The sequence below is a fragment of the Lynx canadensis genome, chromosome X, assembly GCF_007474595.2.
Source record: "Lynx canadensis isolate LIC74 chromosome X, mLynCan4.pri.v2, whole genome shotgun sequence".
In the NCBI taxonomy this organism is placed as follows: Eukaryota; Metazoa; Chordata; class Mammalia; order Carnivora; family Felidae; genus Lynx; species Lynx canadensis.
Window position 1 is genome coordinate 70,296,057 of NC_044321.2, and position 20,670 is coordinate 70,316,726.

The 20,670-nt window shown below is 34.4% G+C and overlaps 1 protein-coding gene across 1 annotated transcript in view; it reads left to right on the plus strand.

Annotated features, from left to right (window-relative positions):
- Positions 1 to 19,490, plus strand: part of DACH2 (dachshund family transcription factor 2) — a 305,011-nt gene extending 285,521 nt beyond the window's left edge. Inside the window, exons 9-13 of the mRNA XM_032592066.1 lie at positions 10,171 to 10,319; positions 10,445 to 10,592; positions 16,176 to 16,322; positions 18,549 to 18,614; positions 19,444 to 19,490. Of these exons, the coding sequence (XP_032447957.1) occupies positions 10,171 to 10,319; positions 10,445 to 10,592; positions 16,176 to 16,322; positions 18,549 to 18,614; positions 19,444 to 19,490 (557 nt within the window). The remainder of the gene's footprint in view (positions 1 to 10,170; positions 10,320 to 10,444; positions 10,593 to 16,175; positions 16,323 to 18,548; positions 18,615 to 19,443) is intronic.
- Positions 19,491 to 20,670: the final 1,180 nt, after the last annotated feature.

Below are 20,670 nucleotides of genomic sequence, written 5' to 3' on the forward strand. Positions count from 1 at the left end.
ATGATGTTTACCCCTCACCCCTTAGCTGTATCTTCTACATTATTATTATTATTATTATTTGTTATTACTATTTTAACAAAAAAGAGCTTGTTCAGTGCATGATGTAAGTTCTCATGGCAAGAGACAACATCCAAATGTAGGATTGTGCATTCTGTGAAAGTTGTTGAATGGAGCATTACTGATAGATGACTATTTCCTTGATAAAACTTTAGAGATTTTCAGAGGAGAAGCAACAGATTTTATGGTCTTAATGCCTACATAACACAAGAAAGAAAAATTTGAAAATTACAGTATTTGCCCTATTAAAATTTATTTAAAAAAATTAAGCTTTGTAAAATAATTAATCAATTGGCATCATTTTGAACTGGCTAGGTTTACAACAATGTTGCTATTACGATTTCAAGACTCGTCTATTAGGAAATTTTATAATTTTATTAAAAAATTTTATTAAAAATATGGTGCATTAGTGACTCAATTTCTTATTTCTTACCTAATACAGAACAATCAGCATATAGTCTCACCAATGTGTGTGTGTGTGTGTGTGTGTGTGTGTGTCTTCATTCATGCATGTGCACTTTTGTCTGTGAGAGAGAATATTCTTAATTTTCTACCATCAGTATGGTGGTAAAATAAAAAATATGAAAATACACAGATTATATATAGGTATAATTGCAGTTATTAGTGAGGATATCTTTATAAATGTCAAACCTGTATATCTATTCATTCCTTATTACTGAGTTTATAGGAGGTGACAAATTATAAACTGCTATATAGACTTTCTTGCCAAGTTTTCTGATGGGTTTTTGGATTGATGGTGGGGTTCAGAGCTGATGGCCAAGAAAGAATTCTTGAAGACATCTTTGGTGCAAAAAGGTGATTTTATTCAAGCATGGGGACAGAACCCATGGGAAGAAAGAGCTGCACTGGGATGGTGAAGAATGATTGGTTATATACTACGGAGTTGGAGGGAGGTAAAGACAAAAGGGAGGCTTCCAGAAGGACTTTAATATGCTAAAGAGGACTCCTAAGATACCTGAGGCCTTGCTATTGTCAAACTAAGGTTTTTCCTCTAGTAAGGCATTAACATTAAGACATTAGGGAGTTCTTGGAGAAATATTATACTCCCTGTTTTCCTCCAGTATTTGTCAATGCACTGCAGGTTATAAGGAAGTTTAATTTAACCTGCCATTTCCTTCTTGCCTTTGTTCCCAACATCATTATGGAGGGGAAGGTGACGTTAGGGCTCCAGGAAACTGAATCTATAGGCTTCTGGAGATTAAGCTAATGATAAGATTGCCTTTTTTCTTATACTTTATTAAGATATTTGTAAACTGATGGAAACTCATGTCTTGCTTGACACTGATCTCTATTAGTTAACCATTTGTTTTCCCCTTTCTTGTGTTCTTGGGCAGCCAGGAGTGTCTGAGGAATATCACACATATTCCACCTGGGGGGGTGATATGCTAGCTTGTACTTTGCCCTCAGACTGCCTTATGCTCCCTCATCATTTTCAACAACAATGTCATTCTGATTGTGAATCATCTTTAATTTTTAATCTTAATCCCACCAGAATACCCACTTTCCACCTTTCTTGGACAGAAGGAAATAGTATCTAAGAATTAATCCATAGAACTGTGGCTTTCCTTATTAAACAATTCCTTATGTTAAATTCATTCTTAGAAAAGAATTTTGTTTTTATCTGTATAAACTCACATTTTTTACTGTTTTGTTTCCTGATTCAATGTTTACAAATAGATTCCATTATACATTTCTTTTCATTGCAATGTAAATTGATTTTTAGAATCTACAGGTCTGTAGAAAAGGCTAGTTGATGTGTCTTTAATTTCATGCAATTATGAAAGCTGTGAAAATATATACTTAAAAGTAGTTATCATTTTGAAATAGTTTCTTAAAATTGTACAGACTAGTTAAAAAATATTGTCATAGGAGGCAATGTTAATCATCTTTAAATGTAGCAAAATCTGACTTTTATATAGGCCAGTGATTTCTCAAACTGAGGTCCCAAACTACCAATATCAACTATCAGTCAGGTACTCGGAAATTCAAGTTGCCAGGCCCTACCCTAGACCTGCTGAATCAGAAACTTCAGGAGTTGGGAACTTTTTAAAAAACACCTTCAGAACATTCTGATGCATGATAAAGTTTAAGAACAATTGCTGTTAAAATGCTGGATTAGTATCCCCTTCCCTTGTACCTTCCACTGATACTCTCTACTCAGATATGTTAACTAGGTAAACACACACACACACACACACACACACACACAAAGCAAAGAAACAATAACAGTGATTTTAAAGTTAGTACAAGCAATTCCAGGTCAGAGCAATAAATTTATCTTCCTGATTTGTGCCAGATTAAGAAGAGAGGTCTCTTTCCTGGTTGATGGAAAGGATTGCACATTTCCTGGCAGAAAAACAAAGTGAGAAATCTGCTTTACAGCTTCTGCAGTCAGCCAGATTACTGAAGGTCTAGTAAGGGTAAAAGCAGGGTTATATTGAAACCCTGAAGCCATTTTAAAGATAAGCCAGCATAATAAAACATTATCACGTGGAAAGGTCAGCTAATTGATGGAAATGTATGTCCTTCCCACAATCTTCCCTGAACATATCTCTTTAAAATATCAGCTTCCTGGGGGCCTGGGTAGCTCATTCAGTTGTTTTCTGATCTCATGGTTCTTGAGATTGGGCCCCTCAGTGCTATCAGTGTGAAGCCTGCTTCAGATTCTCTCTTCCTCCATCTCTGCCTCTCCCCCTCTCTTAGGCTCTCTCTCTCTCAAAATAAAAAAAATAAAATAAACTTAAAAAAAAAAAAACAAGCCATCAGCTTCCTTCCCACTTTAGCTCTTTTCCCATGCCTGCCTCTTGTTTGTCAGTTTCTGACGCAGACTGTTAAATTATTACTCCCCACTCAGTTAATGTTCTCCTCTCTGCCGCCTTTATCACAGAAGTTGCCAAGGTGGTTTTCTGGAGAAGGGACTTGCACATGCCTCTGATACTGTTTGGTTGTTTATATTAGAAATTTTTGTCTGTCTTTCAGTTTTTAGAGCAAATTTTGGTCTATGTATAAAGTTTCTATGGGTGCATGGGTGGCTCAGTCAGTTGAGCATCCGACTTCGGCTCAGGTCATGATCTCAGGGTTCATGAGTTCCAGCCCCTCATTGGGCTCTGTGCTGACAGTTCAGAGCCTGGAGCCTGCTTCTGATTCTGTGTGTCCCTCTCTCTCTGCCCCTTCCCAGCTCGTGCTCTATTTCTTTCTCTCAAAAATAAATAAACATTTTTAAAAAGTTTCTTTCCATGCTGGATCCTCAGACTTTTACTTATTTCTAGGCTCTAGTAAATATAGATCTACTTTAAAAAAATAGTCAGGATCACTTTATCTTTGATGCAATAATACATCATCTCAAAGATAATGGGGAAGTTTGTGTGTGAGCCAGAAATATTTATATTTTACTATTTTTTGCTCAAAGGACTATGATATGTAGACAAGTTCAATAAATATACAGTATGTAACATGTCGTTATGACAACTCTATCAAGTATTTTTCAAAATTGCAAAATTTCAGTTTGTCACATCTGTATAATAATCATTGATTTTATTGGAAAGGCTGAGATTTGACCAGAAACTCTTTATCTCCACCTCCCCATTCCTCCTTTGACTATATACTTATAACTATATTTTAAAATGATATATTCTTGTACAATCTTGTCATTTTGAATAGAAAGATACAATGGAATCAACCTGATGTTTAGAAATCTAACATCAAGTTTTAAGATTACCAGTCTCCATATCCAAAGTCATTACATGTATTGTAGACCCAGGATAGCTTCTACTGTAGATACTGAGAAGACACCAAGTGAGAAAAATTTTAAGACAAAGTTACCACTCTCATGAAGAATATATTGTAGTGACATACAATATGTAACAAAAATAGTAAATAAGTAAGTTATATTGTATATTAAATGGTGATAAATATTCTATGAAAAAGAAAACATGTTAAGAGGGTAAGAATAGGGTGCAGACTGCAATGTTGAATAGGATGTTCAGTAGATTTCACTAATAAGGTGCCACTTGAGCAAAGAACTGAAGTCAGACACCCAAAATTAAATGCATACTAACTCTAAAACATACCTTGTATTGTGTTAATTCTAATTCATTGATTTAACATTATTATCTTATTAAGCTTATTAAACATTCTAGTAGAAGTTAAATGCAGAAAGATGGCAGGACCACATCCACACTTCCTCAGTTTTGACTAGCAAAAATGTCTCCAGCCATCACCAAACGTACTTTGAGCTGAAAAATTACTCTCAGTTGAGAACCACTGACCTTGACTTAAGAAGTCTCCTCAGACCTTTGATAACTGAGAAGGTAATACTGGCCTAATTTAGGGTGAAACCAGACTCATCTACTACCTAAAAAAGGATCTTGTCACATGTTTTAAGAGGTCTTAATGGATGTTTAGCTGGTCAAATATTTTACTATAGGCTCCTCTCCCACTCCTGGGAATTTTCAATTGCCATTTAATTTATCTAACAAACTCTTATTTTGCATTTCATTTGGGTTGTGATTGTTCTACAACTTTACAAATAGTAGCTCATTAATCTTTATAACAACTTTATGAGATAAATATTATTATCCTAATTTTACAGATGAGGAAATTGAGGCACAGAAAAGTTAACTTTCCCAGGGGCTTGCAAATTATAGAGCAGAGTTTCAAACCTACACAGCCAGGCTTTGGTATCTTGCTCTTCATCACTATACTCTCAGCTGCCTAGATTAACATGTAATATACGGTAATACTTAGAACTAGCTTTTAAAAAATTAATGTTTATTTATTTTTGAGAGAGAGACAGAGTGCAAGTGGGGGAGGAGCAGAGAGAGAGGGAGAGACAGAATCTGAGGCAGACTCCAAGCTGTCAGCACAGAGCCTGATGTGGGGCTCGAATCCACAAACCGTGAGATCGTGACCTGAGCCGAAGTTGGACACTTAACTGACTGAGTCACCCAGGTGCCCCAGCACTAGATTTTTAAAGGCTCTGAGTTGTTCTGCTTTAATAGATTTAGCAAATAATAAAAGAAAACAACATACCCAGTGAAATTTGAATTTCAGATAAACAATGAATTATTTATTTTTTAGCATAACAAAGTCCCATAGAATATTTTGGACATACTTATGTTGAAAAATCATTTGCTGTTTATCTGAAATTCAAATTTAACTGAGCACCCTGTAATTTATCTGCTAAACCTTGCTTTAATTAAAATTGTTTATCATTGTTTAACCCAGGTTTTTCAACACTAGTTTGAGCAAGGAAATTGTTGGCATACCTAATATCTTGGGGAAGTCCATGGGACTGTATTTTGATGACAGTGGGAACACTTTTCAGATAGAGAATGAATGGATTAAGTGCTTAATCCACACTACAGTAATCTCTCCCATGAGAGGCCCTTAACAACCTATGTCACACGATTTTACACTTAATTATCTACTTCTATAACTTGTTGACATTTATTTAAAATGTATCAGCTCCTAAATGACAGGGACTGGGTATCATACTTGTTACAACCCCTCACTGTGTACAATATTTATTATTAGCATGACATTTGTATATACATAATGTATATAGGAATCTGTTATGCCAAATTGTTAATCCAAAGATCCAGAGCAAACTAGGGCCATACTAATTTTAGAAGTATTGTATCTCACTTTTTCAGCCTGGTAACCCTTCATTTTTGTGCTGCTAGTTTTCTGTTTTCATTTGTCAGCATTATTTCTTTTTTCTTCACTCTAAAGAAATATAATAATGTGAGGATCAAGATTTAGTTTTCCATATTTGATGATGGCAACATTTGAATCACAATTCAACTCAGAACACTGTTTAATAAAGAACACTTCTTTATATTAATGGAAGTCACATCACTACACAGCAGTTGGTCATTTTATTGTTATCGTTCTTCAGTTTGGAAGAGGGAAGAAGGTGTCCTGCTTGTGCCAAATGTAATACTGATGGCACCAACAAAGGAAAGTCTCTTGAGATAGATGTATTTAGGGGAAAGCACTCAAATGAAATTGTGAAATATAATTTATTTGTTAAAGAATAAAAACTGATGACCTGATGGCAGGTGGCGGCATTTTTCCTCTGCTGAGTGAGTCAGTGGTGTTTCTTTTCTTTTTTTTTAATTAATTGTTTTAATGTTTATAATTTTTGAGAGAAAGAGAGACAGAGACAGAGACAAAGAGAAAGCAGGGGAGGGGCAGAGAGAGAGGGAGACACAGAATCTGAAGCAGGCTCCAGGCTCTGAGCTATCAGCACAGAGCCCGATGTGGGGCTTGAACTCACAGACCTCGAGATCATGACCTGAGCTGAAATCAGCCATTTAACTGACTGAGCCACCTAGGCACCACAGTGGTGTTCATTTTCTTATCCTGTATTACAATCCTCAGTCCAGAGGAAAGAGGAAACACTGAACTCCATGAAAAAGTGGGAAAATAACCACTATGTTCACATAGAAAGTCTCTTGAAACCTTGACTTTATTTTTCAGGGGGACTTTTTCATTCTGAGAATTTACTGTGAGTTTTTATTTTTTTCTACAAATAAAGTTCTTGTCAACTTTTTACATCTATTCGTCTGGGACCTAAGGAAGAAATTAAAGTTAAGAGCTGATTCTGCAAATGGATTCCCAAGTGCTATTACAAAGTATGGCAAGTTTGACCAACAGGCTCAATAAAAGTGGTCTCCACTTTGCTTCAGTAAATGAAGAGGTTGCTTATGTCCTCAGCTAGGTAGCAGTTTTCCTTTCCTTATCTTTTAGTTTATACTATTGCGTAATGTGTGTTTATAAAGGTTTAAATATATAAAATTTGAACACAAGCCTTTTAAAGTGCTCAGTCAAAACATTTTCTCCCTGGCTTACAAAGAGATGCTCTTATTTAACTGATAATCTATGGTTCTAGTACTTGTCTATGTGAAATTTCATTGCCAGTTAGGATTTCTCAAGGCTACTGAATAAATTTCTACATAACAGTGCATGTATTCAAACTGAGCAAAATGGTGATGTCATACAGATGTGAAAACCTATTACAAGATTGAAATATATTTCCAATGCATTTATTACACATTTTTGTGATATATGATTTAAATGGGAAAAAACTATGACAAATTGTTTGACACTTTTCACTAATATACAGCAAAACATAATACACTTTGACTAGCTTTTGGCCATTACGGTCCTTAGCATGCAATGTGACCTTGGTCTGAAAAAGCATGTTTGGTTAGCACAGAAACTTAATCATAAGAAGTCATAAGTAGAATCCTTCTTCTTTACTGCCCTTTTCTAGGACTAGGAAATTTATTGCTTGTGAGACAGGTAGGATATGAACAATGGGCCAAATAGAGTCCAAGGCTATCTCATCTGTGTGAAAACTCCTGCTGAAAATCAATGTGACCCCTGCTACACTGTCATCCCAATTCCCACCTTCTGTGTCCTATTTGTCTTTTGGTAGAAGCTTAGATCTGTGTGCTGTATCTATGTGTTTCTCTTGGGCCAGATTAACAAAATGAATCATTGCCTGCATACCTCTTATATTTCTATTCATTTTCCTGATGTTGACCAGGTCTGATGAAACATGATTCTTTTTGCATTTGATCCTCACTGCAGCAAGCAACACCTAATTCAACTGTGTCCATCTCTTTAAAGGAGAATAATGCTATTTTGAAACTTCAATCTACTGTACAGCAACATTACAAACCATAGACCATGCAACCTGTCTTCATAGTCAATAGTAATTTTCCTTTCAGCCAATTTAATAGCATATCTTTCATCTCCAAATATAAGACTTCTGGCAATTTTAATGTAATTATAATTTTGTTTCATGCATACTGAATATATTGCTTTCTTTTTTGGGTATCTTGTTTGTAGAATATCCCTCAGATACTCACCAGTGAGATTACATGTGCATAGAGTGATACATAACAAGGAATCCATTAATTTTTATAACTCTTCCCCTGATACAAAATATTTATTCAGAGGAAACATATTATCTCTGAATCAGTAGGATGTCAATGTTCTAACCATGTAGCAGTTCATTTTGTAAAAATAGATCTTCCAGGCTACATAAATTCATACTTTAAGATTTTTAGACATCAATACAAAGGTATAGAAACTCACCAGTTATTATCAATAAATCATTATGAAGTTATTCTATCCACTTAATGCAATCACATGCAGAAGACAAAATGCTACCTAAACACAGACTTTAAGCAATACAAATAAAACATAATATTCCTTGGTTAGGTGTTGAGAAATGTATTTTGAAGCATTAGAGCTGCTGCCAAAGATATTTCAGAATTGTTTTTTAATGACATATTTCAAATATTCAAACCTTGTAGTTGAAATAGATCACAGAATTTGTGATAATGTGCTAACTCCTTCTGGAATACTTCACCTCTACCAAAACTTCCACTGGCAAGGAGGGAAGTGGGAAAGGAAAGAAGGAAGGAAGGAAGGAAGGAAGGAAGGAAGGAAGGGAGGAAGGAAAAGGGTCAGGGTTAATTTTACATCAGGGGAGTTGTACAAAACACATAAATCATGCATTTATAATAAAAATGTTATTTTTTAAGTTTTATGAAAAAAAACCTGAATATGCTCATTATACCTTCTTGTATTAGAAGAAAATGAACAGGCTAGTTTATACATTTTATTGAATTATTTACAACCAATAAAATGATTTTTATAACATTTTGGATTCAAATAATATGACAGTGTTAATTCTATAAAATAATTGCTTACCACTTTTTATCCCTGTAGACTTTAGAAAATTACAAGTTGTAAAAAAATTGTAAAGGTGATCTCTAATAAAAACATCTTATTCAGAGATAATGCTGTCCCATTAAAAATTTCCAGAAGTGGGTCACATGAGTGGCTCAGTCAGTTAAGCCTTGGACTCTTGATTTTGGTTCAGGTCATGATCCCACAGTTCCTAAGTTCGAGCCTGGCATCAAGCTCCACACTATCAGCAAACCATGATGACTATGAAATCTGTGTGGTTCAAGCTCTGCACACTACATGTAGAGGCTTCTTGCAATTGAAAAATGAGATTTAACTGTATAATAAATCTATATTTCTGTCCCTACTGGAACCAGAACCAAAACATCTCATTAAACAACAATTCATTGGTGTTTCTTTACCTGAAGCTAAGAGAGAATCTTGATTAAGTAAGGATAATGTGGGAGAAGATAATATAAAAATAAGGAGAAAAGATATAATTTGTGTTTTCACACCACAACTGATATTTTTTCATAAGTAATATTATTCAAAATAAAAGGTAACACTGGAAATAATCCAAAAGCATGTCAACTAGTGAATAATTAAACAAAAATCAATATATCCATGTAATGGAATACTTTCCAGCAATAAAAAGGAAGAAACCACTGATACATGCTACTACATGACTGAACCTCGAAAACATAATGATAAAAGAAGCCAGACAAAATGACTACATATTATATAATTCTATTTGGAAAATATCCAGAAGAGGCAATCCTATAGAGGCAGAAAGTAGATTAGTTGTTGCCAGGGGATGGGGATGGGAAAGTATATTAACTGTAAATGGGCACGAGGGATATTTTGGGGGAGATCAAGATGTTCTAAATAGATTTGTGATGATGGTCCCACAACTCTGTAAATTTACTAAAAATCTTTGAAGTGTGCACTTAAAATAGGTGAATTTTATTGTATGGAAATTAAACTTCAGTAGAGCTATTAAAGAATGGAGATAATAGACTTGAAAATGAAAAAAAAAGCAGTGTATGCATTACAAGAAAGATCTGATTATTTAATTTATAGGCATTCATAAACATATCATAATTTTTCTCCAAGTCTCATGCCTCTTTGGCAGTAAATGTTGCTTCATTTGCACTGATTATTTACTGAAACATTTATTTTGAGAAAATACAGGCAGCTGGTTTCTCAATACATATGACTTCCTATTATGAGTTTGCCATCATTTAGTTTTAGAAAGAAAATCTTTATAAGATGCTATTAGAAGTAAAGGAAACAGAACATTTTTAGCTGTTAATTCATGAACCTTCTGATAATAATTTTGGGGTTTTTGTTTGTTTGTTTGTCTTTGTTTTTGTTTTTGTTTTGCAGAAGAGGTACCATTTCAGATTCCAATGATCAAGTCACCCTTGGACAAGATCCAGTTGACTCCTGGACAGACATTACCTCCTGGATTCCCTGGACAATTCATTTTTGCTGATAGTTTGTCCTCTGTGGAGACTCTGTTGACCAACATTCAGGTCAACAATATTTCTATAAACAAAATAAATGTAATACAAGACATTAGCATCTACATAAATTATTTCATATTTGAGAAACTAAAACAGATAAGATGAACTGCATGTCATTTTCTGTACTTTGACAGGGCCTACTGAAAGTGGCTTTGGATAATGCTCACATCCAGGAGAAGCAGATTCAACAAGAAAAAAAGGAACTGCGAATGGAGCTCTATAGAGAGAGAGAAATTAGAGAAAACCTTGAAAGACAACTCGCAGTTGAACTTCAAAGCAGAAGTAAGTTTAACAAGTTCAATTACAGAATAAATATTTTGTTGCAGATATTTTCTTTTTTTTTAATTTTTTTTAATATTTATTTTTGAGAGACAGAGAGAGATAGCATGAGCAGGGGAGGGGCAGAGAGAGAGGGAGACATAGAACATGAAGCAGGCTCCAGGTTCTGAGCTGTCAGCACAGAGCCCGACACGGGGCTCGAACCCACGAGCCCTGAGATCATGACCTAAGCCTAACCTAAGCCGCAGCTGGATGTTTAACCAACTGAGCCACCCAGGTGCCCCTTGTTGTAGATATTTTCAATAGTAGTATAAATATTCTCAGGGATAGCTTAGAACTACTGAAAAATAACAAGCTAAGAATCAAATACTGTGTGTAATCCACAAGGTAAGATATTTATACTATTTCTCTTTATTTTTTTTTTTTATTTAAAAAAATTTTTTTTTTCAACGTTTATTTTTGGGACAGAGAGAGACAGAGCATGAACGGGGGAGGGGCAGAGAGAGAGGGAGACACAGAATCGGAAACAGGCTCCAGGCTCTGAGCCATCAGCCCAGAGCCCGATGCGGGGCTCGAACTCACGGACCGCGAGATCGTGACCTGGCTGAAGTCGGACGCTTAACCGACTGCGCCACCCAGGCGCCCCTATTTCTCTTTATTATAAAAGATAATGAGTTAGATCGACTTCAGGCTAGCTTATTTGGAAAACATGAATATTCTCAGTTTTCTCGTAATTTCATAAAATACCCTGCATATAGATAATCAAATAAATTCTTATAGATGGAATGCTTACTCTTTGCCAAGGACAGTGCTAGATTCTGGGGATTTCAGATAAATAAAACTCAGCCCCTGTCCTTGAGAGATATACATTTTAGAGGGCTAGTACAACCAACCGTTAATTTCAAGGCAAAATGCAAGAGCAAGGATGCACAGTATATATGGTTATATAGAGAGGGGGTAATTAGTTCAGCTTGGTGGGGGAGTTAATGGTTAAGGAAGGCTTCCTGACACTGACACTTGAAGCTGAGTCTTGAAGATCAGTAGGATAAGAAAGGGCATGAGAGTGCCTGAGTGATTTGGAGTCTCTAGACAGAGGTATCAGTGAGCATAGGCATGAAGGCAAGAAGTCTCATACAAGGGCAATTATAAACAGTTTGTTATTACTGTGGCTCTGCATTTTATGAAGTGAATGATGGGAGATGATGGAGAAAGATGAGGGTAAAAGCTAGGGCACCTGGGTGGCTCAGTCTGTTAAGTGTCTGGTTCTTGATTTTGGCTCAGGTCATGATCTCAGGGTTCGTGGGATCAACCCTACATTGGGTTCTGCACTGACAGTGCAGAGCCTGCTTGAGAGAATCTCTCCTCTCTCTCTCTCTGCCCCTTCCCTACTCATATGAGTGTGCATTCTCTCTCTCTCTGTCTCTCTCTCTCTCTCAAAATAAATAAATAAACTTAAAAAAATATGAGTGTAGAAGCTAACTTGTGAAGGACATTTTTTAACCATGCAAAAGATTAACTTGGATTTTGTCCTATAGGTGATGGGAAATAGACAAAGATAAGCAAGGGGATGATTTGGTCTGTGTTCAATTAGACCACTTTGGTGTTGGGAATATATTAGAGGGGGCTTGAAGTAAAACTAGAAACAAGGAAAGTATGTAAAAGGAGTTTGCTTTCATCCAGGCAATGGTGATGAGGACTGAACTAGGGTAGCATAAGTACGGATGGAGACAAAAGGGAGAGAATGGAGAAATAATGTTCACAAATAGAATTAACTTTTCAACTGTGGGTATCCATTAAATTATATACAGATATGGATAAAGAGACTAGTTTATTCCAAAACCAGAGAAAATTTAAAACTTCAACTCAGCCAATAATCTCCACCTTTTCCTTACATTTACCATAAAAATACTAAACAGCAGCAAAAGTGATGATTGTGAATTTCATTCAGTTTCTTCTGTTCTCTACTTACTCTTCTATGGAAGAGTCACAAAGTAATAATTAAATAAAATAGTTAAAGAATGGGAAGGAAAGTCAATGAAAGGGAGAGAAAATCCACATGTAGATAATGCCTCCCTGAACAAGGAAGAATAATTCCAGTTGAATGAAATCCACTTACTTTACACTATACCAAGGTAGTATATTATACTCCAAAAATTTTGCAAGTAATTAAAAACTTACTGTATATTTTACTTAAGGCCTAGGAATAATTATTATTCCAGTTCAACATATAAAGTCAGTCACTGCATTTAAAAAGAATTAAACCTCTTGGGGTGCCTGGATTGTTCAGTTAGTTAAGTATCTGACTCTTGATTTGGGCTCAGTTCATGATCTCATGGTCATGATATCGAACCCCACATGGGACTCCATGCTGAGCATGGAGCCTGCTTAAGATTCTCTCTCTCTCCCTCTCACTGCCCATCCCCTGCTCACGTGCTCACACTCTCTCTCTCTCTCTCTCTCTCTGTGTCTCAAAAAAGAAAAAAAAAATAATCCCTTCGAAAAATAAAATATGAGAAAAAGAGGCTCAGTTAGAGGAGCAGGTGACACTTGATCTTAGAGTTGTAAGTTCAAGCCTCACATTGGGTGAAGAGTTTACATACATATATACAAATCTTAAAAACAGACTTAAACCTCTTATTATCTTGCCAAAGTCATTAAATACTATTTAGCAAAAGCCAACCTTTCTTTTTAAAGTTTAGAAAAAATCATTTATTTCTGGTATTTGGTATGCAAAATACATTATTATGATTAGCCATCATAAAAACCACATTTTTATTAGGATATTTATTTATACTAAAGAACCTAATAATTACATCTTAAATATAATAACACTGTCAAATTGACTTATGTATATCTACTACATAGAGTAAAATTGGCTTCCAACTTTTAGGTATGTGCTCATGACAATTTCTATTTACTAACTTCTCATAGACTCTTAAAAGTCTATCTTTATAATTACTATCATATCTATTGTCTTTTAAAAAGGCATAGGCATGGTAGATGTAATATTCAATATATTATCAAGCATATTCTTAAGTATTTGTATTTTATTAATGTAGCATATTATGATATAATAATAATACCACTGCTACTATCATTACTGTCACGATTGCTGCTACTACTACTACTGGCTAATACTTATCAACTGTCTGCTATGTTCTAGGCATTGTTTTTAACATTTTACATCTAGAACTAACATAATTATATGAAACTACTCTGTTATCCTCATTGATTTAGAAAAAATATCTACTTCATCTCTATGAAAGTCAGTATCCTCATCTATTACAATAGATGAGCTTTAAAATCACGTAAGTTCCTTTCTAGTTCCCTAAATATCTCATACCCAGGATAACTAACTTTTTATGACAAATGGTGAATGCTTGCTTTATCTCAAGTCATATGATTGAAAAGAAAGAGGGGGAGAAATTGATACTATGGTTAAAAATGACAACTGTCCAAGGATATAGAAAGAAGAGTAACTACATAACTATATATATGTATGTATATGTGTATATTTGTAAAACAATTATATATAATAATTGTTTATAATAATTATATATAATAATTATATATATATAGTCCTTATTATTATCTTTTCTTCAATTAAAGAAAGTAATAAGACAGAGTCCCAGAAAAATGCTCATAGTAGGTTCTAAATAAATGATAGTCATTATCATTTATTGATATAATTTAAAATGTAATATGTGGTTGCTATGGAATTGTTGAGAGTGGCAGTCAAGAAAAAATTCTTGAGATATTTTATGGTGCAACTTAGTAAGTTTATTTAAGTTGCATGGGACAGGACAATGGGCAGAAATAACTGCACTTTTTGCTGTATTAAGCTGGTGATTATATGCTTAATGCTCAAAGGGAAGGGGTCATGCAGGGAGTATTACATCATAAATGTCTGTCAAATTTCTACTCATAAAACTGCTTTCGTAAGATTTCTCTGGTTCTTATCATTCAGATCAATATGAGCTGTCGGTGAGATTTATAGGCAGTCATGAGACCCTTTAAGAAGGTAGCACCCAGGGGTGCCTGGGTGGCTCAGTTGGTTAAGTCTTCGATTTCAGCTCAGGTCATGACTTCATGGTTCTGTGAGTTCGAGCCCTGCATCTGGCTCTGTGCTAACAGCCTGAAGCCTGGTTCAGATTTTGTGTCTCCTCCCCCTCTCTGTGCCCCTCCCATGCTCATGTTCTGTCTCTCAATAAATAAAAAAGTTAAAGAAATTTATTTAAAAATTTTTTTTAAAAAAGAATGTAGTAACTAGCACATATGTTAGCATTATTGAAACAATGCAGGCTATAGGTCAGCCTTCTGAGTTAAAGGTGAACATTTTGTTTTTGCTTCTATCTCTCATTACTGTAACATTGTTTATACCATATGTAATTATAAATTTCAAGGGAATCAACATATAGCATATTTTTGAACCAATAATTTTACTGGAAGCTAACATTTGTGTTATCAAGGACATTAAGTTATATGTTAATTTGAACAAATCTAGATTGCTGGTTTGAATAATTGGTTGAATACTTTATATGAATTATTATAATTATAATGGTAAACTATTTTTATGTTCAGCCTCACTTAATAATCTTTCATCAAAAATAACAGAAACTATACATCCTCAGCGTCATTGTTTCAAGTTTTCCAATTTTGTTTTTACTTCAGACTTATGAATTTTAGACTCACATGAACATAAATTTACCTGGGTAACTGATTCTCTTCAAGGTGCTGGAGGTCATTTATATGAAAGACAATGAACTGTGAAATAAATACAATTGAAACTTAAATTAGTATCATAATTAGTTTAATAAAAATATTTAATTATATGTGAGCACTTTTAACATTTCTTAAATGTTATAAAAATTTTAATTTTGTGTAATGCTTCTTGAATGTTTTTCTATCACCACAATGTCAATATCTTAATTTTTAAAAACTGATTCAGAAAGACTGTGAAGGTTGGTATGCTTAGAACCCTGCTGTGAACCAATAATTGCAGGATCCCAATAATTCTATCTAAAAAATTATCAAATATTTAATACTATCATTTAATGCATGTAGTTAGTGAAAGTAGAAAATGATTTTCTTTTTTTTTTAATTTTTTTTTCAACGTTTATTTATTTTTGGGACAGAGAGAGACAGAGCATGAACGGGCGAGGGGCAGAGAGAGAGGGAGACACAGAATTGGAAACAGGCTCCAGGCTCTGAGCCATCAGCCCAGAGCCCGACGCGGGGCTCGAACTCACGGACCGCGAGATCGTGACCTGGCTGAAGTCGGACGCTTAACCGACTGCGCCACCCAGGCGCCCCAGAAAATGATTTTCTACCGACAGTGCCACTGCCATATAAATGTATATGTATTATAAAGCATACACACTGGAAAAGTGAAAGCAAAAATAAGTAAATCACATGATTGAACACTCTGGTTGAGTCTAATGAGAATTGGAGTCCAAAGAAGCTAATCATATGCAGTAAATATCTCTCTCTGTATCTGTATCTATGGTTTATAATACATCAAAATTGGCAACGTATTTTATTTTATTCACCAAAGTTTTGCAAACAATTTACCTTTTCATGTTTTAGCTACCATGCAAAAGCGTCTGAAGAAGGAGAAAAAAGCCAAGAGAAAACTGCAGGAAGCCTTGGAATTTGAATCAAAACGCAGGGAACAAGTGGAACAAGCACTTAAGCAAGCCACTACTAGTGATGGTGACTTGAGGAGGTTGAAAGGTAATGTCTCATTTAAAAAAGAGAGGAAGAAGGAAGGAAAGAAGGAAGAAAGTAAAGAAGGAAGAGAAAGAGAAAAGAAAAGAAAAAGGAAAGGAAAAGAAAAAGGAAAAGAAAGGAAGGAAGGAGGGAGGGAAGGAGGGTGGGAGGAAGGAAGGAAGGAAGGAAGGAAGGAAGGAAGGAAGGAAGGGGCTTTGCTCAAGAATCATTAAAAAATCCATTTGAGGCTAAGTGCTTTGGGTTATTAATTAAATGTGTCAAAATAATCCCTACGCTGAGAGATACAAATAGTCTAGGAATAACAGGAAATCCTGCTGACTTTTGCAGTAGAAGCACTAATATTGATAACATCCTTGCACATAAAATGTAAGTGTTTTACTCTTATGTGGATCCTGAGAAACTTAACAAAAGACCATGGGGGAGGGGAAGGAAAAAAAAGTTAGGGAGAAAGCCAAACCATAAGACACTCTTAAAAACTGGAAATAAACTGAGGGTTGATGGGGGGTGGGAGGGAGGGGAGGGTGGGTGATGGGCATTGAGGAGGGCACGTGTTGGTGCAAACCAATTTGACAATAAATTTCATATTAAAAAAATGTAAGTGTTTTAGGTCCATTCATATTAAAATATGCTGATGTTTGGTGTACTCTATTTTAATGAATTATAGGATCCTGATTTCTTGAATGTAGATTGCATCAGTGTTGAGGGTTTAAGGAGGACCTGGTTGAAAAAGAATGCTCTAAGTACATCCTGGAAATTCTGTGAGAAGAGAAGCTTCTGTCATGAAATCTCTTAATTCCAAATTTTTTATTACATTTTCAATTATTAAATCCCACAACATCATTTCATCTCATGGAATATTCAGGTTCTTCTTTCATAGCTCATTGACAGCTTGTATGTTTAACTGATATGTTAAATACATAGGTGTATATTAACTGATAAATGTGTGTAACAAGTATAAGCCTAAGAATTTTATACATACATGTATACATGCTCTATTCACATGTATAACACACACACACACAAAACTAAAAGAGTGCTTCAGGGTCCTATACTAAAAATGAATAAAGAATTTTGTACAAACGTCAGTCATATTCTTTCTTTCCAAAAGTTCAATTCCCTTTTTACTGTGACTGTCTTGGATCATTGTGCTCACAATCAGTACAAATATAGTGCTAGATTATTTTAGCTCATGCTAACCATGTCTCATTGAGACACAGTAAAGAAAGAGTAAATAATATCTCACACAATGGGCATCTTAGTGGGAGCCAGCATCCTTGCTTATCAAAGATTTTAAAAGGAACATTTCTTGAATAGCAATGGGACATATGTTCTGTGTACTCATTATTATTATTTGAGGCCCTGAACTTGTCATTCTGAAATGGTTTGACATTTTTTTTTACATATTTAAGATCCACCCATAAGTAAACTCCATTTAGGTTTAGCTTTTCTATAAAGCTGTATAGTATAAAGTAAAAGTATAAAGGAAAAACAGCTGTTTCTACAGCATGATGGGTACCTTGTATTCAAATCATTTTCTTCTCACATTAATCTTTGATGGCATTGGGTGATACGCTGGCATCTGTTATCACATTACACAAGGGTGTCCAGGAAAATGTATATATACACAAATGCTCATATAATGCTATACTTCATGGATATGGATAACTTTTAGATAATCACATCTCATATTTAAAATTAAAAATAAAAACCTAACTCTTTTTTCTCTTGCTTGAATTTTTTCAAAAACAATTCATGTGTCCCTTTGCCCTTATAGCCAGTACTGCATAAAGACCACAAACCACAATTTGTGTTTTGGTGTTCAGTACACTTAACATAGAAATAATCTTATTATCTACAGCATTTCACAAATGAAAAATATACCATAAGGAAGGGGCACTTCCACTTATGCAATCTTATTCCACAGCCATGGCATGTTACTTGATAGTCTGAGGGGATTTTTATGGACAGATTATTTTCACGAGAATTATCTCTAGAGAATGAAATAAAAAAGTATTTACTATATATTTTAAAATATATGCCAAATTGTAGAATTCTGCTACAGTTTATAATCCTCCCTTTTACCACTACAAAGAAATAGACATACAAAAACAAAAACAAAAATGCGTTCCAAGGTCTTGTGTTATCTATAGGACCAAAGTACTGGTTTCACTTTAAATGGAATCAGAAAAAATAGAATTGTGCCTTAATCTTAAATGTCACTTCTTTCAGATACTGGAATTCCAGATATTGAAATAGAAAAAAATGGGACTTCTCATGATAGTACCTCTATTCAAGGTACAGTAAACAGCATACTTCTCTCTATAACTGCCTGATATGAAGTGGGCATGAGTTCCTATATTGATATTCTTCATATAAATAAAAGAAATAAGTTTAATTCTTACTTTATGGCAGAGGCAGAAGTATTCATGTGTTTTTTGAGATTATATATAGGGACTAATAATTTTACATATACAATGTGAGCAAATTTCTTGTATGTTTAGCTGTTAAAAGGGTGTATATTTATGTGTTAGGCATATTCTAAAAATGCATAAATGTGAATATAATTTACCTTTCTGAAGTGTACAATAGTATACTTTAAAAATATCACTACTGTTTGTAAAAACCACAAGTAGAAAAATAATAAACTATCAATATTTTTAAAGTATTCTAGACAACATTTTTTATCAATCTTTAAATTCTGATGCTAAATTTAGATAACTAGAAACTGTCTAAATATGGAAATAAGACTACAACTTGTTACTCATTATTTTCAGGATTCCAATAAATGCTTAGATCCTTTAAAAATTTTTAAATACTTAGTAGTAAGAAAATATATAAAACAAGTCAATATAGATTTTCACTGGAGTGCAAAATTATCTAAAAATAAAAACCGAATTTAACCACTGGAGTTTTTCCAGTATGATTCTAATGGAGTTTTCTAGCCCTTTGGATGTAGATTACATTTACTTTCATGTTTAATATGAAGAAATTTCTCACTCAAATAAAAAAGAAAAGGCATCTCCATGAGAAAATTATTTCTTAACTTCAGAAAGGAAGACAACCATGGATATGTTGCTTGCTAGAGGTTTGACTAATCACTGCCTTTTCACTGTGTAACGAATAGATCTACAAGAAGGCAACAAACTGGATGTGACTGACAAATCCATTTGAGGGTCACCATTTATCTGGCAGCTTCAGGAAATTTAGAAACCTTCATTCATGTAGAGTTGCCCATCATTTTTACAAAATAAAGAATGTCAGAGCTCATGGATCTTCTGGTAATCCCTGATTCTGCTGCAGTTGGGTAGACCTAATAAATACCTTAAGTTTGCTAATTGTGAAAGCATGAATGTTTATTTCATTCAGTGAAACTTTTGCTGTTTCTTATCCCTCTTTTGTTTGCCTGCTTTCTTCCTTTAACTTAAAGGCTGTGTCTATGTGACCAAAGCCAATTTGGATTGGATTCAGTGTTTGTCCAATTTGCCACAGTTAAATTTATGAAGAAAACCCCACTAGTTGTAAGCTACCATTAGCTGAGGTTGCTCCCACATATCAGGGCCAAGGTAGGGTTTAATAAGCCTGAAGCATCTGATGCCTTCTTAATCAGTATAAACCCAGTCTTTAGGGAACATTGAGCTTGATTGTGCCCCCCCTCTTTGAGTGGCATCTAAGGTCAGTTTTGGAACTGGAGGGAGTAAACCAAACATACCATCAGAGGGTTCTATCTTTATTATCTTTTAATCCTATATTTTCAATTAATTGCTGTTTGTTTAATGTATATGATGCCTTTAATTTACAACAGTAACATCTTTCCAAGCTCTGAATTAATACAAGCTTTTGAACTATCCTAAAGTTATTTCATTTCCATGCAACAAAAAACAGATATCTTACTCATGGGAGGTCAATTGGATAATATAAATCAAAAGCCTTCCATTTGGCTCATTTTTTTTTACTTTAACAAAGTTTGCAAAGGATGGCATTTGCATATTAATTTGTGATTAGGGGATAGAACATTTAATATTTATTTTCATTGAGCAAACTTTTAAAAGTTCTACTTTTTGCTGAATAAACATGAGTAAATTAGTGTACCTTTAAAAGGGTTAAAGATAGAATTTATTTTAAAGCAATGGAATTAACTTTTATTATATTTTTCTAATTACAGATCAAATTGTCTAATATTTTTGGTTAATATTGTCAATATATGGCAAAGGAAGGTGTGTTAGAAATCACTTATTGAATGTCAACCATTTAGGTTATATTATATAATATTCTTGATAAATGTGATAAAAATGGAAAAGTACACATTCTTATCTCAGCATAGCATTTAAGCACTGTAAATGATAAAGTTCCC